The sequence below is a fragment of the Alosa alosa genome, chromosome 9 (assembly GCF_017589495.1).
Source record: "Alosa alosa isolate M-15738 ecotype Scorff River chromosome 9, AALO_Geno_1.1, whole genome shotgun sequence".
Classification (NCBI taxonomy): Eukaryota; Metazoa; Chordata; class Actinopteri; order Clupeiformes; family Clupeidae; genus Alosa; species Alosa alosa.
The window spans coordinates 19,693,416-19,718,865 of NC_063197.1; the positions used below are offsets into that span (position 1 = coordinate 19,693,416).

Genomic DNA, 25,450 nt, shown 5'->3' on the forward strand with positions numbered 1-25,450 from the left:
TTTCTTTAGTACCTCGGAGATACCTGAATACGTGGAGAGACTTGTGAGATGTGTATAGATACAATACCAAAAAAACACTTTCTTTTTATTTATTAGTATGATAAAACCATGGCGGTCATTTTTGGTGCAGGAGAGTACTTTGCACTGTGTTTCTTCATCCCTGGGGCCGAGGTGTGTGTTTTTACGATCATGCTCTACCTCTCCTTACTACCTCTCCTTACTCTCCGAACTCATCCATGGTGCATTGTTCGCTGATATGCTCATCGGAGAGAACATATGTCCTTCCTCTTGGTTCTGTACTGAAGATGTGGTTTTAAGGAAGGAATGCTCTGATCATGTCAGCTGTTAAAGCTACGATGATTTAAGATATGTTTGCAGACTTACTATGAAGGCCACTACAATTCAGAAATGTTGTGTGGATTTTAATGTCTGCAAACTTGTTATCACAGAATGATGCCTGTTGGTAAAGGGACCCTGATACTCTATTTTCTGATGCGGCGCCTGCATAGCCTACTCTAAGCAGTCAGTGGGATGGAAGAATGGGCAGGCCCTACAGCTATGAGATTGACATCCAGTCAGCAAAAGTGGAGAGGATGCCTGTCAGCAGAACACAACATTCTTGACCGCCACATCCTTCCTGGGCTGCCTACCACCATCTGCACAGCTCTCCCACAAGTCCCCCAATGGACACGACCGTGAGGAATTGAGGCAAACACTCGGCGGCAGGACCTTTGAGCATTAGTTTCGCAGGAAGAGAAAGGAATGGGTGGTTGGTTGGTTTACAGGGCTTGAGGGTGGCGTGGGGATGCTCCGAGACATTTGAGCCCTCTTAAGGCTGAGCAGTGGGGAGGTAGGTGGAGAGGACTAATCCAAACCAAGACCACAAACCCCCTGTGGTCCGTGGAAGTGCTTGTGTTGCTGCCAAAAATTTGGCCTGCGTACGGCAAGCTCAGGCCCCTCTCTCTACATGCGATGCTGCTCCGGCCCCTCTCTCTACATGCGATGCTGCTCCGGCCCTTCTCTCTACATGCGATGCTGCTCCGGCCCCTCTCTCTACATGCGATGCTGCTCCGGCCCCTCTCTCTACATGCGATGCTGCACATCCTCCTTCTCCCTGATCTAACCCCCCCATGCACCAACTCGCTGTTAGGTAATACCTCCCCAACCCCTCTGTGGATAGGACAAAGCTCTCATAGTGGGGCCTGTGCATCGCTTGCTCTGTTGACTCTCCAAAGAAAATTTCCATTGTTCTAAGCCATTTCTTTTCTCACCACGGAGAGGGGAGATGCCAGAGGGGGGCATCCGTGGAAGGCCTGTTTTAAATTACCATCCAAGGTTATTTTAAGTGTGGCTTATTTAGGCATTCTGAAAAGTCTGGCATTTTTTTGCTTTTTGGGGTGGCTGTTATGGAACCGCAACTCCGGATGTCACAGAGCCCTGCTGATTTTGAAATAATAAACGAGGAGAAAGACTACGCAAGCAACAACAAAACTATCTGCTGTTGTGCATTCTTTCTGCAGCGCTTGTTTTATTTGCTCTTTAAGAGGCTCTGCTGGCCTATGCACAGGGTACTTTTATCATCTGTTTGAAGAAAAATAACCAGGTTGCTTTTGAGCTGTGCCTTCCAGCCACCATGAAAGGGTTGATCCTGATAGGGTAAAATCCAAGTTCAGTTGCTGAAATAAAGCTGATGTTGACTTGTCAGTGATGGGTAAAACTATTTTTTAAGAGTCAAGAGTCTATGGTCAAAGTGTGCAAATGACGCTTGACCAAGTCTTGCTTTCAAAGTCATCCCTCTCTACTGTGATAAGTTGTTCCTGCATTGTTCCTGCTATTTTCCAGAATTCCAGAGGCTGGACTCCTGATAAGCTCTGGCCCCGGCCTGTTACCACCTCATTTGTCATCAGCCCAAGGCCCCTAGTCTGGTGTAAAACCAAGATCGCACGTGAAAGAACAGCACGGTGCATTATTCATCGTCATTGGAATTTACGAAACTAGTGCCCCCACCACGTACCCCTCTCAACCAAGCCCATAACCCCCCACCCCCACCACCAGTTACCCTGCCCTAGCCACTGCACCCTACATCCGAAGGCTCTACCAAATCCACTCTTTATGAGGGAATAATGAAGACGGAATATGATTAAGCTGCCGTTAACAGGGTACTACTGCTAATCTGTGTGGGGGTTGAGCACCAGGCTTCACTGCAGGAATCGATGGAAAGGTAGACCTAACTCCAGACTTAAGTCATAGATAGAGAGCCCCCTCCCAGCTCCAATGTGTTAATCCCAAGATACCCTGTGACTTTAAGAGGTGAAGGTCAAGCACTTATCGTTGCAGTTGTAGGTGCAGAAAGTGGTTGTACTTGATGAAAGATGCATTTAGGCTAATCATTGATGCCATTTGAAGGGATCATGCACAGATTACCCGTCACAGTAGTTTTGTGTCTGTGTGTCTTTACTTCTTGTTTCTTTGTAGTTTTACTGAAACAAAGGGTGGCACCTTCCCTGTGGCGTTTTTATGGGCGCTATGGGGGAATGTTGTCTACATTTGAGCCAGCGTTCTCCTTCGAGCCCAGCTTGTGTACGTTTCCTGTTTGTTTAGATTCAGTGGGTCTTGGGATTATGGGATATTTTGAGATTGGTCCACACAGCAGTCAGTAGCTACGGAGCCCTAACCTCTCACCCATGGCTGCACGGCTGACCCCTCAGGTCAGACCCCCTCTCTGGGGGGTGTCTGGGTCTCTGTGCCTCGTCGTGGAAACTTCATGAAGTTATGCACCCTTTTTTTGATTTGGAGTTCTGCTTAAGTGCCTCAACAAATTGCTAGGTTGAGGAGGGAGCGTTGGTGTCACGGTCCGTTCCACCACACACACACACACACACACACACACACACACACACTGTTTTGTCAGGTGTCCCTGCCCAGTGGGTGTCCATGTTGTAGAGGCAGAGTAGTGTCCCTTCTCTCACCATGCAAACACAATGTGGTTTGTTTTACCTTCTCTTAGTATCACCGGTGGCCTCTTTGATACATTTTTAGACTTAAAGACTCCTTACAGACTCTCCTGGGTTTTTCCTATAAACAGTGCTACATTTAGCCTCATAATGGTTTACGGTTTTATGTTCGCAGAATGCCTAAATATTCTCCTGAGACTGTTGAATTTTCAAACCCTGATGCAGAGAATTCAAGCTTATGGAGATGAATCACTTGAGACTGTTTGCCTGAATGTTTTCTCTTTGTTTACCGAGTGTAGAACAGCTCTGCAGCTGCATAAGTAACCCTGTCTTGTTTGTCATCTAAGGGATTAAGGTGGTTACTCTATAACCCATATGCCAGCTCCTCAGATGGATTAGTGTCGGTCCCGCCTCTGCTGACATGTGCCTTTGTTGCCAGCTATTAGTCGCTCTGATATTGCAGGTTGAGTGTTGAGTAGAGTGTGTGATTTAGCTGTGTGTGTGTGTGTGTGAGAGAGAGAGAGAGATAAAGAGATGTGTGTTGTGTTTACTCTGTTGGGGGCAATGGGAGTTGAAGGAACCATGTATTGTTACCATACATAAGTTTGTATTTCTAAATGTAGTGTATTTGTATGCTTGTTTGTATTTTGATGTATGTGTTTAGATTGTCATTTTCTGTGTGTGTGTGTGTGAAATCATTTAAATAAAGCGCATGTGGTTTTTGTGTAACAGGTAGAGGAGGGTAGCAAGGCAGCAGCTGTCAGGCTCCAGGTTGGAGACGAGCTGGTCAACATCAACGACGTCCCCCTGAGCGGCTACCGGCAGGAGGCCATCTGCCTTGTCAAGGGATCCCACAAGACCCTCACGCTGGTGGTGAAAAGGTAATTTTATGCACAAACACAACACACTCAACATACATACACACGCGCCCACGCACAACACACACAACACACACAACATACATACATACTAGGCCTGCACGATAAATCGTTATAAAATCGCGATCTCGATTCACCCCTGTGCATGATATAATTTTTAAATGACTTTGATTCTCATTTAATTTTACGAGCCGACTGCATCACAAACGCTACTGCTTTTTTTGTGAGTTTTAAAGCGCTCCCAAGCGCTGCAATGCTCTCCCGTCTCTCACAAAGTTCAGGGCTTCACCCTCAGCAAAGCGCCTTTTACTCACGTGTTTCACTGGTGGAGCGAATACGGTCTTCGAGGCTGCAGCATCGTCGAACTAATGCGACAGGAAATAAACAAAATTGACTACTGTAATTTAGTTACTTTATTGGGTGACGAAGTAAGGTAACACATTCAAATCAATCATACAATTCAAATTTCAGTAATCATTTACAGTTAGGCTGAATAACCTGTCCATTCCCGCGTTACTTACAATATCTATAACATATTAACTTATTTTTTCCTTAGGATTACACAGTGATTGCTTATTTAAAATATAGGTTAGCCTAGATACATTCTTTCATTGTAGAAATAGAGCACGCATTCTCTCCCTGCACTGCTCTCCCTCAAATAGGTTGGCTTCAGCCAGCACCGCTTGTGCAAGGACTTTTCATTCAGACTACTGTCACAGTGTAGCCTAGACAATATTGTTCAAAATTGATGCATTCAAGTTAAAGTTAGTAGGCTATAGCCTAGGCTACTTATCACAACGTTGTCAATCGCGTTGTCAATCGCAAACGCTATTTATTCAAACATTTCTCTACCGAACTACTTGGCTTAATTTGCAAAGGACATAGAGAAAACACCAGTTTGATAAATGGACCAGTAGTGGAGAAATAACTTTTAAGAAGTAATCTGTAGCCTAGAGTAGGCTACTGCAAAAAGCATTGGGTACTAGTGATGAGAATCAGCCAACTGAACGGAATGGTATGTTAATACCATACAAAAGGCAGGCAGTTCAACAGTGCTTAAAAATCATTCTGTTTTTGATACTGTAAGCCTACTTAAATTGATAAACTCCATTTCTCTAGAGACTGTAGCTGCAGTATGTTAATTGATATGTTTTAGTTATGTAAAGATATGTTCAAGGAGTTCAGATAAAGCCAGTATCAGGACCATATTTAGTTCAATGTGTATATTGTTGTATATGTAGGCTACTATTTTTGGTAGCCTATTGTACTTAAATTGCCAGCATTTACTTTATTCATTGAAGCCTCTATATTTACAGGCTTGTGGCGATGCACAATGTGCTATAGGTGCCAAAATCTATGTTTGGTACTGCCAAATTGTTTTGTTTTGTCATGGTTCATGTGTGTAATAAATATTACACTTTATGGGGAAGAGAATCATGATATCAATTTTAAGCGAAAAAATCGTGATTCATATTTCCCCCTGAATCGTGCAGGCCTAATACATTCACACGCACACACATACACATACACATACACGTACACGTACACGTACACACACACACACATACAGACACACGCATACAGACACTTACTTAGACTTAACGCGCTTACAGTCTTATCAAACATAAGGAAACACTTCAAACACAAAGCCTTATCCCCCCATAAACACACGCACACACACTCTCTCTCTCTCCATATTTCCAATTGTCATCAGTGAGCCCCACCCACTCTGTTATCCTCACCACTGAACAATATTCTGAGCTCACCTTGTCTCCATGGCTACCTCCATGAAACTATGGCGATGGGTCAGCTTTGATTGGAGGTGCCTATGCTGTGCGGAGCAGCTGAATCCCATGCATCTAATGGCTTCCCGCAGTGAGTCCGCCCGCCCCCTCTGATGTTTTCAACAAGCATGAATCCCCTTTCATGTGCTGTGCCACCGTGGTAATTACATGGGTATTCCCAGGTGTCCCAGTTTTCCTTGTGTACTGCGAGCCCACAATCTGAATATCAATGCTCTCGATGCAACACACTCAGTAGGGTGGAAATCTAATGCTAGTCAACTGTATGCACAAACTGAGTGATCTATCTATGCTCCAACTTTGGATTTAATTCCCTTCCCAGAAATGTAGGCATCATGTACATGTTGATTGTGTCAGTGAAAGCAAGTGGATCTTCTTAATGACGGTCTGTTTGGCTTGAGCTAAGCTTAGTCTGTAACTGTCAGAGCGTGAGCCCTTTCTCCCAAGCCTGCTGGGCCTGTTTGGTGAGAGCAGTGATGACGGGCTGTGATCATGTGACCTGTTGATTTAAGATGAAGGAAAAGCGGCCGGGGTGGAAGGGTGAGGCTCTGAGATTTATTGTCTCAGACAGACTGTAGTCAGTAACCTATTCTAGGTATGCAGCATGACCCAGTTGTAGGACAATTTTTATTATTATTACTTCATCTGGATGGCATTTATTCAATAATTGTAAGTATTTGTTTTGTTATCTCTGTTTCTGTATTTAGTGTGTGTGTGGCACACCTTAATGAAAGAATAAAGCTCCCATTGAGAGCTCCGATAAGTATTCTTGTCCTCTTACAGAGTGGATATTGAGGTATCAGTTGAATGCAAAGTGACTTGATTTCTCGCTTCTGATTCATGTCGGTAGAGGTAAATCAGCCATCACATCACATCTTGTATGCTCATGCCTCTGGGTTGTCCGGAACATGGGCACTTTGCATAGCTCCCTTGGCAACAGCCCTATTCAAATACATTCGCCACTTCCCAGTTTGACTCTCCGCGTCCCTTTCATCTGTGCTGCTTACACTGTATTGTAATTTGCTGCATAACACATCCACATTCTCTTTCACTCACACTCACACAAGCGCAATCTCTTCACACGTCATTTACCCAGCCCAAGCCGTTTCCTCAGCTTCACTGAGGCTACTAAAAGGGCCTATCAGTAGATTTGCGGGTGTCATAACCTCCCCAAGTCATCAGTGAGGTGCTGTTGGCCACATAGGCCGCCCCATTGTGTGCCACACACTGCCCTCTTTGTCTGGAGTCCGCCCCGTCTGGAGCACTCCAAGAGTGTTGGATCACATTATAACGTAATGCCTAAACAAACACTGGTGTTCAGGGAAGTCCACACAACCCCCCCCCCCTCCATTCTTTTTCACAATGACATTGCAATGAGGGCTTGATTCGCCTGTGGCCCCTATACTACAAAGGCAGGAGAACTAGTTTGGAACCAACGCCTTGCATTTCCAGTTTCGATCCCACTCATGGATGTTACAAAAACATTTCACTGAAACAAAAACTAGATAATACCGACGTGTTTGTTGCCAAATCATAGCCTAGAAATCTAGACGCACCCTAGCGGCAGGAAATTACATTTGCTTCCAGGGCTAGTCTAGCAACTCTCCATTGGCTTGTGAGCTTGAAAAATTAAACTTCTATCAGGCCAATCAAATAGTGAATAGAGTCGTTAGGTGGGCTTAACATAATGATCGATGGCAGAGTTGCAACAGTTTGGCTTGAATTCCCTGCTACTTGAAAACAAAGAAGATGGATGTTGCTGTTGGCCAACAGTGTGACACGAGTTAAGCTTGTTTTAAGCTGGCAAAAGTTTGAACTAGCCAACTAGTTCCGCTGGTGGGAAAACGCATGGGACTCAGCGCTGTCCTATTGCGTGCAGAGGGAATTTAAAAGACAACCGATTATCCCACCCCTCGGACTGAGCACTGCGAACGGTGAGTGCCCAGAACCTACATTTTAATGTGGGTCTGGCTCGTCAGGCTAGCCAAATCATGTAATCTCTACTAAAATACTGCTCAAGGGGAAAACGGCTGTTCTATTCATCTATTTGGGTAGAAGGTGAATTTTTGGTATTTGATGAGTTCAAGCTTAAATATGTTGGTGACCTGAAACTGGATGAATCACAGTTTCATATAGGCTACGTGTGTTCCATTACGTATGTATACGAACGTATGTTTCGGTAAACACTGGGTAGGTAGGATGACAGCAGGATGTTCATCGCAGAAATTTTTTGCAGGTTTTGGCTGCAGCGCTTACTTTCCTGTTTCACTGCCTCACTGGGATAGAGAAACGGCTCAGATTGTTTTGATTTCTCAACCCCGCGGAGCATAACAAGACCAAGCAAGAGGGAGACTCTGAAAATCACAGAAAAACACAGAGAGAACGAGGTCATAACCAACTGTGATTATAACTGCGCACACAAACGATATCTGCAGCTGATAATTTTCCCCAGCCACAAAGAGTAGGCCCGAGTCGGAATTAGAATGCTGGGCACAGATAAGGGGTCATTACGGAACCACAGTGTAGGGCAGGGCCGCCTAACCACCTCTCCCTCTGTCTGCAGTCGGCCGCATTAAAACACGAGGTGTGAACTTGGCTGTATAAAGAGATGGTGGTGAGCAGTGCTTGTTTTCTCCTCCACAGGGGGTTATACATTTTAACAGTTTGGTTTTGAGATAGCACATTCACCCGTGACTTGGCACAGTCAGCCTTGCTTTATTCGTGTCTCGGGTTAGCCTCAAGTCAAATGTTTTACGTGTCTTTCAAATTGTGGTTTTCATGTTTTTTTTTGGGTGATACAAAACATTTGTATTTTGAGGTCAAACAGTTGTTCAGATGTGGATATGAGAGCAGTGGCTTTTTAATCATGGTTTTCCCTCGCCTTAACAGGAACCTTAAAATATGACCGAGAAGTCACCCCTCATCTAGAGGAAAAATCGCTGAACGTTGACTGTCATCAGATATAGTAATGACGTGTGACCGTGCTTTTGTTCTTTTTGTGTATCTTATTGTGGTCAGGCTGTTTACATTGTACTGGTTAAGCGGGAGGTTTCCAGCACTGTGTCATCTGTGTGAATGGCAGACTTGTCAGTTGGCGAATGAGGAAAAGGGAAGCTGTCAGGACCTGCTGCTGCTGCTGTTATCTGTTGGTGTGGCCATTGTAATGCCCTCAAATTAGGAAAGAGGGACATTTTTGGTGGCAGTGACTCCATGATCTCATACTTTCTCTGTGAGTGTATGTAAATTTGGGGTGTGTGTGTGCGTGGAGAGGATGTTTCAGGTATTGTATTAATATGTCAGCTGGGTGTGGCAGCGCGTGGGAAAAGAGGCTCCAGCTCAACATATCATCCAGGAACCAGTACGTTTTGTGGAACAATCCAGAATTGTCGGTTTCCTTTACATTCCAGGAAGGACTTTTGCATTACCGCTCATTGATGATTCACCCCATCTCTCTTTGTGAAACACTTTTTTGTGTTTTGTGACAACACACCCAACTGGTCGAGCCAACTGAACACAAAAGCAATTAAGACATCGAAGACATTAACAAGTGTCCTCTGGGAGCTGAAGGAGGCAGATTCATAATCTGCTACACAGGGTTGCTGGGATTATGGACTGTGTGATTAAAATGGGATTGGAAGTCTGCGCCATGGGGCTTTACAGCCCCCTCTTCCCTTTTAAGGACAGTCCAAGTCGGTGACAAACTGTATCCAACAAGCTCTTCCCTGAGTATTCCCACAGAGCTTAAGGCAGTTCAGAGAAGATGTGAACATGCTGCATACCCATAGAAAAGCACAATTATACATTTGGGATACTTGGTCTGTCTTTATAAACTTTCATTGATCATTCATAACGAGACTGGCAAACTTGTGTCTAAACCCTTCATTGTTTGGACTGTCAACCTTTTGAATGGTGACTGTCCACTGTGGCGTGTCCTCAAGTGGCCACGGGGTTGTTTACTGTGCCCCAGTCATCCGCAGAGTTTTATGTGATGGCACTAAGCCCCTTTGTCCACTGGAGCATGTATAAATCGGTGCACTTTACCCCTTTTCTTGATCTTTAAATGACTTATCCCAAACTTGCAAGAAATATCGCCAGCTTTAGTCATTAAACTGGCTTGTACAACAGCATTTTGTGATGACTTTTGTCTTTTCTTACATGTAGTACGGTGTGGAATCTATGGAGAATGATTTGTTCCAATGCACTGTACCTGAACAGTGGTCAAAGTTACAAAACGGGCAACGTTGATATTTAACCTACAGAAAAACATAAAATAACCTGTAGTCAGGATACAGTCAACTGTTCTAAAAGACACATTGATCTCCGCTGTTAATATGTCATTGACACAATTGCTGATGATAACCCTCAACAGAAAGGGCTTTATGTTTTCCACCCGACTGCACCCTCAGCTCGGTCTCACAAAGGCTGCCCACGGACAGGCTTTTGTTGCCAGGGCCGACCTCAGTAACCCAGCACACTATGTTTGGATTCCTGAGGTCTGGCTAAGCCCTTTGCGCCACTGTTCTCTCAGGTCACAACTAGCCGTAGAGGACTCTTTCTTTCTTTCTCTCTCTCTCTCTCTCTCTCTCTCTCTCTCTCTCTCTCTCTCTTTCTCAGTAGTCAAATGGAGATTTTGCGTAGCAGAAATCTGTCACCTATGCCAAGGCTGCCCGGAGACTGTTGAAAGTGAAGGGTCATGCTGAAACATCAGTGTCTGATCTACTCATAGACAACCATCCAAAGGCTGACACCAATATCCTACCCCAACTCCCCTTACTCAAAGCAAACCATCTTCGTCAAACTCCCCAGGGCAAGAACTATGATTCACAGCAGTTGTGGCATTCACAAATATCTCCAATGTCCCACCCCAACTCCCCTGATTTCTCCTCACCATCCCCACCAAATCATCTGAATGTCCTTCGCAAATATGCAGAGGCTGCTACCGAATGCCAGGCAGCTTTTTTTCTAGCCCAAAAACATCAGTAGCTCCCCCAGTTAATCACCAGCCTATTGAGACAATGTATTTTACTAACCCAAAACCTTCAGCTGTTTTCACAATTCTTACAGCACCCAAAAGTGCAGAGCACCTTAAATGCAGAGCACCTCCGCCCCTCCCACCCCATTCAGAAGGATTTCTAAAGACTAGCAGCAGCAAGAAACAAATCATGACTTTAAATGCAGTATGATTGTGTGATATGTTGTGAGTCTCTGCAATAGAAATGGCACTGACTGTAGATTTTAGAACAACCCGGGAGCCAGTATGTATATGACATTCTCTATTCCTGTCTTACTTTTAATGGAAACATGGTTGGATCAAGCAAACAGTGTTACTACCCTCCTTGAATCAGCTCCCCAATAATTTCAGTGCTATCGTACTTTTGGAATATGAGCATACTTCTCAGTTGTCATTTAGAGGAGAATTAAGTTATGTTAGGTGGATGCCTGTAAATTTATCAGCTGATGTTGGAATTTGTCCACTTTTTTCCACACTTTCAAAGTCCAAAGCTGAGTTTGTATAGAGTATCGTGTTGTCTGTTATTCTTTTTCTACCACTCCATTGGTGTAGCTCTACTTTGGTCATTGTGTCAATGAATAAATGATCCCATTGCATCAGGGCTGCATAACAGTCCATAACAACTCCCTACTTCTTGGAGTGGATACTCAGCTACTGCCATCTAGTGGTGTAGAGCTCTATTCAAAGCTGACTTTGGCAGCTCAGCCCTTGGCTGAGTGCACCATGCTTTTCCCAAAGCCGTGGCCTCTTGTCATGTGTAATAAAGCTCTGATGAAGCCACTGAGGGGGTTGAATTGCACATTTGCATGAGGCCTCTGGGTTCTGAGTGAGGACTGAGTGCACGATCGAGGTCTGTGTTGATAAATGTGGTCCCAGTGTGCAGGTTCAGTTTCTAGTGATTGGAATCCTCTGGCCTAAGCTTGTTGGAAGCTTGAGATCCCTGTGGGTTAGCTGTAGCGTATGTTATCATTTTTGCAAAATACTGTTCCATTGTTTTTCTCCATCCAAGGATTTTATTACTGTGCATATTGGAGTGGTGTCACCATAACAGGGGCATTCTTTTTCTCTCCCAGCCAGTCCAAGGACTGTACATTTCAAGATTCATTGCGTCCAGGCTGAAGCTTCCATCATATTGTATGCTTTGTATGGGTACTGGATAAATGGGTGCTGCTAAAAAGGAGGGATGCACCAGATATATGACTACTGTAAAATGTATGTGTTGACAGTAAAGATGTCCAACATTCTGATAAAGGGATACAATTTAACCTAGATTTGTGTTGTTTGTGTTGAAGGTACGGAAATGGATTGTACAGCTTCTCCAGTCAGTTGGTTACCTTCCAGATCTAATGTTATAGAGGTCACGGCCTAAGCGCCCTTTCAGACATTGATCTGACACCAATCTCAGGGTATGTCTGAAGATTAAAGCAGTCCCGAGACAGCACATGCTGGTTGGTGGTGTTTAAAAGAGTTGTGGGGAATTTATTTTAAAGCAGTCTTCCTCAAAATATACCAGAATATAATCTTGATCACCTGATCTCACTGACCCGCTTTTAATTGCCTTGACCTATTTCTATTTCCAAGTTTTGCAAAATGTCAGGAGAGTACCGGTATGTTTCTAGAATTATGAAATTATATGCAGTTTTATGACCTCTAAATAATTTCATCCCCATTGTAATACACTAAAAGTAGATCATTTACCAATTGATAACATCTATAGAAAGCGCATAAAACTGCATGTGACCCATTAATACCCATCACTGCTTAAGTAAGTCTTATATCCTATTGATCCTTTATAGTTTCACTATCCCAGCATGGTAGTGACTTTGCCGTTTAGCTTTTGAAGATCAACAAAAGGCTTGTACGTGCTGTACTGGTCAGTGTGCAGTGCCCACGCTACTTTGAGCAGCACAAATGTGGAAGGCAAAATCCAATTATGGCAAAGCTCCTACGAGGCTGGAACAGGACAGGAGGAAGTAAGCAGGAGGATCCCAGTGCATCTGAGATCTGATGCATTGTCAAAAACACTGTTTATGCCAGTGAGTTTGTTTGTGCTATGGAGATTTTTCATTATTGGAAGGAAAGCTGTTTTCTTGTCTCTGGAGTGATGAGATAATCAAAACAAGGATGACCGTGTGTGATCCAATTTAGCCAGTAGTGAGGCCAGTGTTGGTTGGCAATATTTTAATGTATTTTTAAGGTGTTAGTTTTATTTGAGAATCAGTTATGTTATATTATTTTTCTTCAATAAGTTGTTTTTTTATATTAATATAAACTTCACAGTGGTGATAGTACTATAAAAATCTGTCTTTTATACTTCTATTTTCTTATTGTCTCCACAAATAGTCTTCTCTTTTTCAAACTGGCCCCTTACCCCTTTTCCTCTGTGGAGTCTGTACATTTAATATTTATGTAGTATTCTGAGTGTTCATGTTCCATGATCCTTTGTTCTGTGTGTGATGATCAACTCCCTCTGCACCTCTGTTGCCTCTGGTTGTCATGGCAGCTATTGCATCATCAATCAGAGAGGGCACCCATGAGGAAGTACGAGCAGGGGGATTTGTGTGATGCACCAGCCAGGTGGCTGAGATTGTCATTTGCTGCTTTGCAATAGGCAAACAAAGACATCAGGGTTTTTTTTGTGAAGTCTCTTGGTTTTTGTTAGAGTGATCTTGTAGTCTGTAGGAGATGTGTACAGTCAGTCAGTACTGGATTAGCCAATCTGGCAAACAGGGCAGAGTGATTGACCCAGAACATTTGGAACGATCAGCGTCCACCTTACACTTTCCCTTACCATGGCGTGTAAACAAGCCAGTTGTATTGCTGATCTTTATGCGTTTTCTCATGCAGTGTATTTGACATACGTACCTAGTGTCTCCCTCACTCTTGACCCAGTCAGGTTTAAGATTTAAAGTTAGATATGTCTCAAGTGGAGACACTTGGAAAGTGTTCAAGTGAGATAGTCATTAGGGTCACTGGCTGTCCTGCAGCCCTACCTCCATTCCCCCACGGCTCCTGTCTTTCTTTGTGACCAGTAGACCAGTAATGGGTAAAATGTAGAAGACAAATTCCCTACAGGCATTTCCTACAGGACAAATAAATTATAATTTAACGTGACTTTAAATTGGCTAGGGGGAAAGTGGGAGCCCGCTGTGCCACTTGGCAAGATGGACTGTGATGACACTGGCCCTCTTCTTTTTCTGTCCCCAGTTCAGCCTCTGACAGTGTGACTAGGCTCTCACTAACCCCTCCAGCCTGCCAGTCACCTGCTGCACAAGTGGATCTTTCAATCAAGAAATGATTGGAGTGTGAGCCAAGTCTGGAGCAGCTTGTCTTTTTTTATTAGCAGATTAGGGTTCTAGGGACTAGAGTTCAAGTGGTTGAGTCAGTATGCCGAGTTGAGAGGCATTGGTAGATTGTGCTTTTAATGACCATCAGCACATATTTAAGGGATAATTCTGCAATGTCCAAAAGAAGTGGACATGGCATGGCATGGACAGAACAAAACAAACAGCAGTAACAGATAGCATGTGTGTGACGGGACGTGCAGTGGCTCTGTCTTGCTGATGTTCTCCACGCCGTCAGCCTCGAACAATAGAGGCCCAGGTGTGAGACGAGGCTAACTGGTACAGGGGTTGGGGGGCCATGGAGAGGGGTGGGAGGGAGGCAGATGTACCCTGCGCAGCATCAGCCGCGGTCAGTGAGTCTCTCCGGTTGGTATGTCACTTAACCCTGGAATGCACTAGTCATTACGCTGGGCTCATGCTTCACCTCTCTTGCCCCCCAAATCCCCCCACCACCGTCCATCCTCCACTCCCTTCCCCCCACTCACCCATCTCTCCCCCCGCCGCCCTGCTCTACCATGACTGGCCTGATTGTGAAGGCAGCTGAAGAAGGGCCTTTGTGAGTCCCTCAGACAGCAGTCAAACCTCCAAGTCTCCTGCAGGGCCGCAGGGGACTGCCGCCGCCCCGCCACACGGCCCCGGTCAGCAGTTTCCCCGGCTGTGCATATAGTGTTACAGACTTTTAGCACACTTTTAGGCCACTGTTTATTTCCCGACTTAGGCAAGAGCTAGGCATAATTAGGAGAAGGGGGCATTTTTATTGTTATTTGTTGGTACTGTGGTGGTAAAGAAAGGAGTGTATGGTCATTTTTAAACAGGATAGAATACTGGGAATTTGGATTTCTTGTCACAATAATCAGCAATATTTTTTGTTTAAAAGAATGCAATCTTTTTTTACTTTAAACAAAATAAACTTGCATCTGATCCCTTTGACCCCAGACTACTGGTTACAGGGGTAAACAAGACAGAGTAAAGGTCTCCCTTGATTTCCCATTTGTCTTTGAACAGAAAATGTAGACCATTGTTTATCTAAAGGTAAATGCCTCAACGTGGCCCCGTGTCTGGAATGCACAGGCGAAGAGTGGCCTCACAATAGATCACTGTGAAAGATTGTTTTGCAAAATCCCACCCATCTACCATAGGTCTAAACAATTCGGTAATCTTCTTGCCTGTCACCAGACAACTTGTTTGAGTGCCAGGACAGGTTTTAATCAGACCTTTGTGGGTCAAGTCCTGATTTAAAAAAATGCCAAAACCTCTTTCTTTCCCATTTCATTTTTAAGTAAACATTACTATCAGTTTATTTATTTAAATGATAGCTAATAGTTGTCTATGTGCTGGTATGTGGGGTATTGCCAATGCTGTGCTGTCCAGATGGCTCTTGTCAGATGCCTAAAGACCTAGTCTGTCAGAGCATGTCACATGATCATTCAGGGGGGCAGGCCATGGTCAGGGGTCCATTATGGTGACCGGCTTCATATACAACTTGTAAGGAGAAGCTGAGGTGTCAATGATTTTAACACTGATTATTACATTTATATCATCACATTTATTACATTATACATTTATTATCAATGTAAATGAATAAATGTAAATGATTATTAGTATGTCTGTCTACAAATTATTCTTGTTATTTTAAAGGCCCCTTTTCCCTGTATTTCTTTAACTATTGTTATTGGAGCTGCCATTTTGTTTTACTTTCAGTTCATTTCATGCTTTGTTTTGGTAAGACAAGAGCCTTGTTTTGTATGGTTGCTAACATACTGTAATATTGGGTGACTTGCGTGTGTTGTGTGCCTTTGACGTAGAGAGCTGCTCACTGTGTTTCGGGTAACTACGCTCTTGAGAAAACTAGAGCACTTGGACTGCCACAGAAATCAACCTGTTGCCATAGAAATGGAAGAAACGCAGGTCTGCTGCACAACAGGAGATGGAGAGAGGAGAAGGGGGAGGAATGGGAGAGCGAGAGTCCAGCATTCTCAATTGCTCATTAGCATAGAGGGCCCAAGCCAATGAGAGGGAAGAGGCTGCCAGATTACTTAAAGGGGACTGGCTACGACCCTACCCCCCCCTCTGACTCTCCTCTCAGCACCCCTCACCTCCTTTCAGGGGGTAAAACCACCATAATCCTTTGGGAGGTCTGCCCCCACTAAAATGCATAGACCACAAGTTAGTCTGTCTATATGCACGCGGTTTGCCTTGACTGGACTCCGAGCTCCCTGTGTTGGATGTCATAAAAGCTCACTTTCTTGGTCTGTCTTGGAACACGGCCCGTTAAGCGCAACGGAAGAGATGGCCCCTCCGCCGGCCACAGCCAGCCGTATGTAGCACACTGTCTTTGTCTTGGCCTGTCTTTTGAAGTGCTTGTGGAATGCACAGCCCGAGGAGAGCACTGGGGCAGAGCCGGGAGCTGTCTGCAGTCTCTCCTCTCGCTGAGGGTCTCAGGTCTGCGACGACCACGCTCACAGCACCCCTTGGCACCTGTTGAAGGAGGGTTTTTTGGCATCAAGAGTTTTTCCACCTCTCCACTGTTTTTGGAGTCTGGTGAGTTTGGAGAGTTTTATTATCACCATTATGTCGTCTGTGTTGTGTTTTGTTTGTCAGCAGCCTTTGTTTCTCACCACCTTGTTGTGTCTTTGTTGAATTTAGACGTCTCTGTGTATGTCTCAGACATGTCTGATTGTTTGGAATTTTAGGGTTCAGATTGGGGTGTGCGTGTGTTTTTTTTTTTTTTACCCTGTCTTTTTACCCTTGAAGATTGGTGTTGTTTTGAGGGACTGTGTGTTACAAACTGTGAAACCTGAGGTATGCATCTTGACCCAAATCAGGATTTTAGTCTAGCACTGGGCAATGCATCTTAGACTAAGCCGTTATAAACAATGTAGGCCTAGTGTTTAGTGTTCCTATTACAACTTAGCTACAGTGTGAGAACTTACCAGGCATCATGTTTAATCAACTTAGCTCGACCTGTTTTCCTTTCTCCCCTCTCTCAAAGAGATGTGTTTTTTTTTTTTTTCTTCTGGTTGGTGCTCTGAATGGTTTGTTCCAGGGGAGTCAGTTTGGCTCCGGTCTTTGCAGTAGTGATTTGTTTGTTTTTGAACGTACCTCCCTTTGAAAACAGTGAAGGGGGACTTTCCCCGCAAGTCCCCCCTTCTCCCCCACACCCCTCCATGCCCTCCATAGCTCTCCGGCTCCTCTGATTCACTGCTCTGGCATATCTGTGCTGGACCAGCTGTAGCCCTGACAATGCGTCTAATAAAAACAAGCCCATTTGCATCTCAATGGCAAGCGCCATGTGTGGCTTGCACAGAGATCGCTCGCAAGATAGTTTATGCAGCTAAAGGAGGCTTAGTTTTACCAAATTGCAGGAAGCTGTGTTCGGTTGAGTTCACAGCGTCACTGGAGTTTATTGACCTAGCTTAATGTTTTTGGAGAAATATCCAGTGTATAATAAGACTAAGCTTATGTAGACTAGAGTGTTTAACTCACCAAGTCAGAATCAAGAAGAACTTTTAGACATTAAGTTACTTAATTTTAGACATTAAGTTACATAACTTCTTAAAGGACTTGTGATTAAGGAATGGACTTTTGTGTTGCCCCACTACGCTACACACCAGCTTAGCGATCCCGCTTAAATGCAGGGCAGGTTGTCGAAAGGGGCTAAGACCCCTTGACCTCTTGGTCGAAAGGGCCATTGTGAGGCGTCCCTTGCTCAATGAGAGAGAGTGGGGTGAGACCTAGACCTAGAGGATAAACCTCTCGCAGCCCCCACAATGACCTCACCAGTCAAGGGGGCAAAATAACACCCCTCTACCCAGTGGGGGTTGATTTATGCCCACGTCTAATGAAGTTTGACTTGAAATTCTTTGGGGTTTTGTTGGGCATATAGTGTTTTTGCAGTTGTGTTGTCAAATCATTTTGGCGTGTTTTTAGACAGGCAGTGCTGTTGTGAAAGATGAGAATGCTAAGGGCGCAGGGGTCAAGTGTAGGGGTGTGTGTGCCTTGTTGTAACAGAGTTTGAGGTAGCATATGTGGATAGGAATGCCTTGAGCTTAGGCTTAGAAACCCATAAAACTCAAATTAGTGGAATGTAGCATCTTGAAATTCACCCTTAACAGGTATTATAGATGGTGAACATTGGGCTTGCAACTTGCGAGTTAGTGTTCTTTGCAAATACTTTGCAAAAAAAGTGTTGGGCCATTTTAAATGATTACTCTTAAACCATTCTTCATTATGTTTTTTCACTAGGTTTTGATGTTCAACTGTGATTGTCAAGATCAGTGATTGAGTATCCACATAGCAGGATGTGTAAAGTGTACAGTTCCTACTCTGTTATAAAGCCTATTGTAGCTTATGCATTGTTGTTGATCCCCCATGTTCTCCTGGTTAGAGGTGCCATTGAAACCGGGCTAGTCTCCAAGGCAGACAACAGATTGCCCAGGGTAGGGAGGCAGCTGATCTGGTTTTTGTGAGACATTCCAAGGCCTCTAAGCCCCCACCAGCCCCATGCTGGGGCTCTGTAGCCCCCGAGGACCATATGGCAGTCTCAGCGCACCAGTTCACCTCGGCCTTCTTATCGGCCATGTTTGGGCTGGGCGAGTGGTGACGTGGACGAGCTGTGGCAGGTCTGTCCCGATCTCTCCGCTATATTAGTGTGACACCAATGGAGCTGATTGAAGGGACCACTGAGATAATTGTCAAGGCTTAAGTGACTTTAACGATCCGATAATCTTTGGGGGCTCTCTACATTGTGGAGCTGCTCTGCACGGTTGGTATGTCTTTAAAAAGCTCATCTCTTGTCTTCAGTGCAAGAGGTCACTTAGTTGCACCCAATGGCCAGGAGAGGGGGTCAGTATCCCATGGCATCACTATAGCATGCTGGGAGCCGCAGGGTAGTAGTTTTACATTATGTAGATTTTCTCTTCCTAGAGGAACAAAGACCTTTGTGCTGGACACAGAATATAGGCTATTGTGTGCCATATGTTTACAGTGTCTCTGGTTTGCATTATGTTTGGTGTACTTGTGTGTTGTCTCTCTCTCCGTCTGTTTGTCCTCTGTAGTCGTGTCGCTGTTTAATTGTTATGTTGTTTAATGTAGTGTTTTGTGTCCAAAGTATGTTGTTGGTTAGTCATTCGCCATCCTTGACCACACACAGATGCATGCATACATAAGTATTTCGGTTTCATGTGTCTTGTGTCTGTGTAGTAGTGGCAGTGTCCCTTTTTCCCAGCTCACACTGAATTCAGAACTTCAGGCTTTGTGTTCCTCCTCTACTCTAACCCAGGAAAATGAAAATGGTGGATATTGTAGCACAGAAAATGCCATCAGAGAGTGACGTGCATGTGGCCAGGAGCTTTCTCACGAAGATTTTGCGAAGTTCCATGAGGTAATGGCACCATAGAAACCAACACCAACCCTATACCTTCCCAACTTTGCCATCATCCAATCAGTTCTGCTCGTCCATCATCCCATCTCTACCATCGTCTTGTGATGTCATTTCCCTTGGTCCAGTTGCCAGTTCTTTGCCCCAGTTATTCACTCTCCAGTTCCATCTTCTACCTGCCAACTTTCCATTTTAGTATCCTATAATAAATGGTTGTAACGTCTTCTTGTCTGGTTTTTGTCTTTGCTTTGACCAACAGTTTCAGTTGTTCCTTGTTTGTATAAACTAAGAAAATTGTTCAATGTGATATTCTTAGCTATAAGGACAAAATGTTTACAACGTGGAGGTTGATGTCTGCCAGGTCAAGAGCAACATGTCTTCTGCTATTTCTTTTGAGAACACACTAAGTTACAGTATTCTTTTTTATTTTTTTTCTCCCAACATGCATTGCAGAAAGAACCGCTTCAAAGGGTATGTTTTTAAATGCAAGACTGCGAGTGATTGCAATGTGATGAAACCTCTTGTGTGACCTTTTATGTTTTGGACTGTGCATGAAAGAATGGCTCTCTGTGGCTTGTGGGTAATATGTGTTTGAATTGGCAGCTCCTTAAGGAAGCCTTTGTCAGGTGTTCGTGTTTAGGGAATATTATCCTCCGCTCGCTGTCGCATGTGCCATTTGCTGTGGTTGATCTGGTGTGATGTCCTTGTGTGTTTTCTCAAGTGGACTGTCACAAGCAGCTGTGCAGAGGTGCATTTCAACAAAGCAGTAGTTCATTAAATCTAACACTTCTTTCTTTTTCCCCTTTTTCTTTTCCATTTCCTTTTCTTTTCTCCCAATCCTGCAGGAGGAATGAACCTGTAAGCAGGCCTCACTCCTGGCATTCAACCAAGTTCAACGAGGGCCAATCGGAGACGTCCAAAGCACAGTCAACACCCTCGCCAGTCTGGCAAACAAGATATGATGCAAGGTGACTCATGATTTAGTGAAGTAATCTTCAGTTTTACTTTTAAGCTGCCAAATTGGCCCGTGTTAAGTAAGAAAAGGTCAGGTCATCATCCTGCTTGCAGCTTATCTTGAAAAATTATATTTGTACTTAAATCATAGCAATAATAATAATCATAGGATGCTTATTTTAATTAACAACGCAGCATCTAAGATACAATGTCAGCCATGTCAAAGTCATGGGTACCTCTGCAAGTATTTGTCAATGTTGATTTAATCTTTAACACAGAAAACGATGAAAGAGCATCACCTAGTGCTTCTAGGGACTCCATTTCTTTGGAACTGTTTCCTTTGTTCCTGTATGAATATTTTTGGCCTATAACAACCACAAATTTTGAGGCAAATTAAACTATAAAATCAGGATATACAGTGTGAGTTTATTAGTTTGCAGGGAAAAAAGCCACCATTAGAGTCCTAATCGACCGAACTCACTTAAAGGAATTATCCGGAGTAAAATGCACTTTAGATCAATTTACGGATGATTGGGAGTACATACAGATGATTGGGAGACTCCTACGGACTTTCCCCTAAAGATACCAGCTGCAGCAGCAACAGCAACATTTCCGGAAAGGTACTGGCTTGATGAAATTCATTCTTGACTCTCTATCCGACCACATAAAGACCTCGGGATACTTTGGTTTGGCTTTAGGGACCCTCTACTCACTACCACGTAAGTGTAATGTTGATTGGAACTGTAGAAGAGGTATGAAAATAGCGTTTTGTAGCGGCGAAATGACATGCCCTGGTCACTTCCAGGCTAACAAGTTTTGACTAAAAACGGTAAAATCGAACTTTCTCAAAACACATCCGACATGATTTTGATGTCAACTCAACGTATGTACTCCCAATCATCCGTAAATTGATCTAAAGTGCATTTTACTCCGGATAATTCCTTTAAACAGCAAACTGCCACATAGGTCTATTTAACCCCTTTTCCCTTCCTGCCTTCTCTATAGTTCATCCTCAACAGATCTCTCATCTGGCTGGGACCAGACAAACCTGCGCCGAGTGTCTGACCAGTTCAGTTCTCTGGGCAGCATGGAAAGCCTAGAGCACGCGCCCCACCCTTACCCACCTGGGCGTCTGTCTCCAGGGAAGTCCAACAACAACAGCGTGGAGCACCTCGGAGGCGGCAAACGTGACTCAGCATACAGCTCTTTTTCCACGAGCTCTGGCACACCAGATTATACCCTTTCTAACAGTAACGCAGCCTCCACTGAAAACATGCTTTATAAGGTCAACCAGTGGGACTCGGGCAGTAGGCACACCAATGGAAGGCATAGTGTTGGTGAAGGGGTGCGGCAGGATGAGCGTCCAGGCTACCTACAGTTGCCCTCGGGCACGGGAAGTGGCGAGCCGTCCAGGACTGAGGAACAGTCAGGCTCCCGGCACTCAAGCTCGAGTCGAACCAACTTTGGACCTGTGTGGCACGTGCCAGACAAGAGGAAGACGTCAGCCCCTTCCCCTCCGCCACCTCCACCCCCAACCCGCAGCGATAGCTTTGCTGTGACCAAGGTCCACGAGAAAGGAATGGTAATCGCTTACCCAGAAGCCCCGGGGGCACATGCACAATTGAAGTCTCAAGGCAAAGGGTTAGACTATCAAGGTAGCGAGAGGGGCTCGGAGGCTCGCCGTAGTTATATTCCAAGTAAAAATGACATTGTCAGTCCCTACATTTCAGGAGAGGCCTACAGCCAGCCGCAGTTGAACTCCAACAAGACATACTCTTTCTCCAGCACTGACGTACGAGTTGGTCTCCCGCCAGCTTATTCCCACACGCCCTACCATCAACGACAGTACAGTGATGAGAGCACTTTACATGCCCAGGCCAGGGCTGTGTCAGCACCCAGAACTAAGAACATCAGTGGTTACTACAGCAGCATGCAAGAGCTGCCCACCAACAACCACTCTCAGATCTACAACCAGAACCAAGGAAAGACACCAAGCACTTCTTTATCCTCAAATGCCATCGATCAGAACGCAGACAGCGGAGGCCACAGCCGGTACTACTGTGTTACTTCTAGACAGCCACAGTCAGTATCCCAGGCCTCCATAGCAAAGATGGAAGACTGGAAGGCTGGTTCTAGTCCAGAGATGGCACAAGGTGGAGGGGAGAGGAATTCGGTCAGTGCTCAAGGGGGGGTTATTAAACCCAAGTATCCTCCAACTCCGGTACTACAGTACAACCTAAACAGTAATGGACAGTGCAAGCAAGGGGAGAACCAGTACTCTGCTATCAGCCCTGCTAGTTCACTGGAAGTATCAAAGGTAACACTAAATGTTGAGCAGAGGTCAAGTCAGAGAAGGAACAGTGGGCCCGTTTCAGAGCCATACTACATGAGCTATCCGCCGAGTAAGCAAACTGAACAGAGGAGGACTTCTGGCGCTCCAGCGGCAAAGGAGCCTGCCCAGGAGCTTTGGCAGCCCCAGGGGCATATTAAGATATGCCCACAGAAAACGCCCATGCTGCACTCCCTTTCCAAAGCAAACTCTGAGCAGGATGATGGAGCCCCAGGCAGTGGAGCTGAAGGATCAAAGGAAGTTGTGGAGATTGTCAATGGCAAGCAGGTACGTCGCACTGATCGGTTCGCCACCACACTGCGCAATGAGATCCAGATGAAGAGGGCTCAGCTGCAGAAGAGCAGAAGCGCCGCTACCCTGAGTTCCACCGAGGAGGCCGAGGAGACGCCAGACCATTCGCCAACCTCAGCCGAAGGGTCCTTCACAAGCTCTTATAAAGACCATCTGAAGGAGGCACAGGCCCGGGTCTTGAAGGCCACCTCGTTCAGAAGGAGAGACTTGGAGCCGGTATTGCTTGAGCATCCTGAGCCCCAGCTGCCAGGTCCTCCCACCACAACAGCCATTAGTCGTAAAGAGGGAGCCTCCCTGCCCAGTGTCTCCGAAGTCCTGCAGACAAAACCTGCGTCCGCTGGCGGCCAGGTGTCCCGCATCGGGTCGCGGAAGCGCATTCCTGCAGACAAGAAGGTGCGATCGTTCTCCGAGCCGGATAAGATTCACGAGGTCGGAGTTGATGAGGACCCCCCATGCCCCCCAGACAGTGCTGTGTCCTCAGCAGGGCGGCGCAAGCTCTATGAAGCCACAGGAAAGCCAGCCTTTCCCAAACCACTTCCTAAGCAGCCACAGCAACATGCCTCCGATGACCGCAGGGTGACCAGGCCTGGTGGTGGAATGCCACAGCCAGGGCAGACCGAGGATGTCACAGAGAGAAAGCGTTCTGGAACTCCTCTGCAGGGCAGTTCCATGGAGGGCCAAGATGGCCTCAGCTCAGTGCAGGGGCTGGAGAACCAGAGGTTGGGCACGTTTGCAGAATATGAAGCCACATGGAACATCCAGAGGAAACCCCCGGAGTCAAAGCCCACGGGAAGGTATCACTCTGCAGATAACATCTTGGACCCAGCTGTGGAGGAGAGAAGTAAACCACCATGTGTTCACGAGAGGTCCAGGTCCTCCCCCTCTGCTGACTTCTATGGCCAGGTAAACTAGTGTTTTGTTTATGCTGGACTAGTTTAACTTTCCCACTGTTTACCTATAATTTAACACCCTGAAAGCTTTGGTGTTGGTGGGGATTTACACTGCTCTTTTGAGACGCTAGGTCCCTCAAGATGAATGAGTAGCCATGCCTTGTTTAGACAGGTCGACACAGTGAGTAATAGGAGAATGAAAGAAGACGCTAAGTCAAACATTAATCCAGGTTTGCCTATAAAGACACACCCGCAGACGTAGTGAAGCATGCAGAAGGAACACTCAGAAGGAGAAGGAGCTGACAGAGCAGCAGTAAAAAGAAGTGAAAGGCTGCAGACAACAATAGTCACGTCATGCAGACAAGGTTATTGCACTCCAAGTCGAGGATGGGGTTGGTGTTCTAGTCTCAGGTACTCGACTGTTTAAGTGTTCTGAAGAACCGCTCGTGTGCTCTTTATCCTCACAGAACATCCCAGTGCGAGGACGGAAATCAGCCGAGTACGCGCACACAGAGAGCAAGCTCTCCGAGCTACAGAGGTCTGGTACAAGGTAAGGAGTCAGTCTTGTACAGGTCTCAATGCAGTCTCAATGTCTGCTGAAAAAAGTTTCTTTTGTTGCCATTCATTTGGGAGGATTTAGTCTCACTATTGATATTGCACTGATAGTATCACAAAGCTCATCTTGATTGTTTAATAATATTTAGTAGGCTTTTAGATCTTTGTTGTGGCATCCGTGTGGGTAGACCCGAAAGAGATTATGCTGGGATCTAAGTAAAACCTAAATGGCTAATGCTAACAGCTTCTATTAAGAGCCTTTGGTTTGAGAGAGAGAGGAATCCAACCCCGTGGGGCGCCTTGCATGCTCGAGATCATAGAGGAACAGACCACTCTTTATGGCCTGGGGTAGACGGTTGGCACGGCCACAACCCAGCTGTGACAACACAGGTCATCTGCACACTGACTGGGCTTTGTATGGAGACGGGTGGCTCTGAAGTGTGGGCTGCAGCGTGATACAAGAGGAAGTGTCTTATCAGCTCAACCAGGAATACCGCGGCACACAGGGACAAGATTGCAGAGTTTACTACGCTAGGAGCTGGAGGAGTTAGGAGTTTTCACTGCTTAGCATTGGCCCACCTTTTGGTTTATTTGTTATGTAGACCAGATCAATGTTATCAGTAGTTTTTTTTTCCACATTTAAGCCACTGCGTGTCCATTACATAAATCTGGCACAAATCTGCCACAAAATTATATGTTTTAGCCTGTGTTATGGAAGGTATTCCTTACTCATTCCTAGTTTTTAATTGCTGGAGCCCAGATTTGCTTTATGACATGTCCACACATCCTGAGAAAGGGCTTTTTGTTTGCCCCTCTGGCATCTTAGGGAGAATAAAAGTTGCCTGCAGCATATTTGCAATATTTGATGCCAGCGTAGGGTGACCTAAATGCTTAATTCAATGAGAGTGCGGAGAACAGGGCCCTTTGAATATGACAACCATGCCTTTCCCTGTGAGCACTAGAAAAACGCCTTTGTGTGCACACCAGCAGCCCTGCTGCGGTTGAATAATACATTAGGATGGTACCAAGCCGCTGGACTCC

At 45.3% G+C, this 25,450-nt stretch overlaps 1 protein-coding gene across 10 annotated transcripts in view; it reads left to right on the plus strand.

The window, feature by feature from the left end:
* Positions 1-25,450, plus strand: part of shroom2a (shroom family member 2a) — a 46,031-nt gene that overhangs the window by 8,659 nt on the left and 11,922 nt on the right. For 5 of the 10 annotated variants that reach the window (XM_048251619.1, XM_048251614.1, XM_048251615.1 and 2 more), the window contains exons 2-7: positions 3,687-3,835; positions 19,271-19,372; positions 19,823-19,840; positions 20,215-20,337; positions 21,329-23,867; positions 24,322-24,404. In XM_048251619.1, coding sequence (XP_048107576.1) covers positions 3,687-3,835; positions 19,271-19,372; positions 19,823-19,840; positions 20,215-20,337; positions 21,329-23,867; positions 24,322-24,404 — 3,014 coding nt within the window. Of the gene's footprint in view, positions 1-3,475; positions 3,539-3,686; positions 3,836-15,908; positions 16,531-19,270; positions 19,373-19,822; positions 19,841-20,214; positions 20,338-21,328; positions 23,868-24,321; positions 24,405-25,450 lie in introns of those variants that run through there. The other 5 variants (XM_048251622.1, XM_048251621.1, XM_048251616.1 and 2 more) reach the window with 5 other exon arrangements.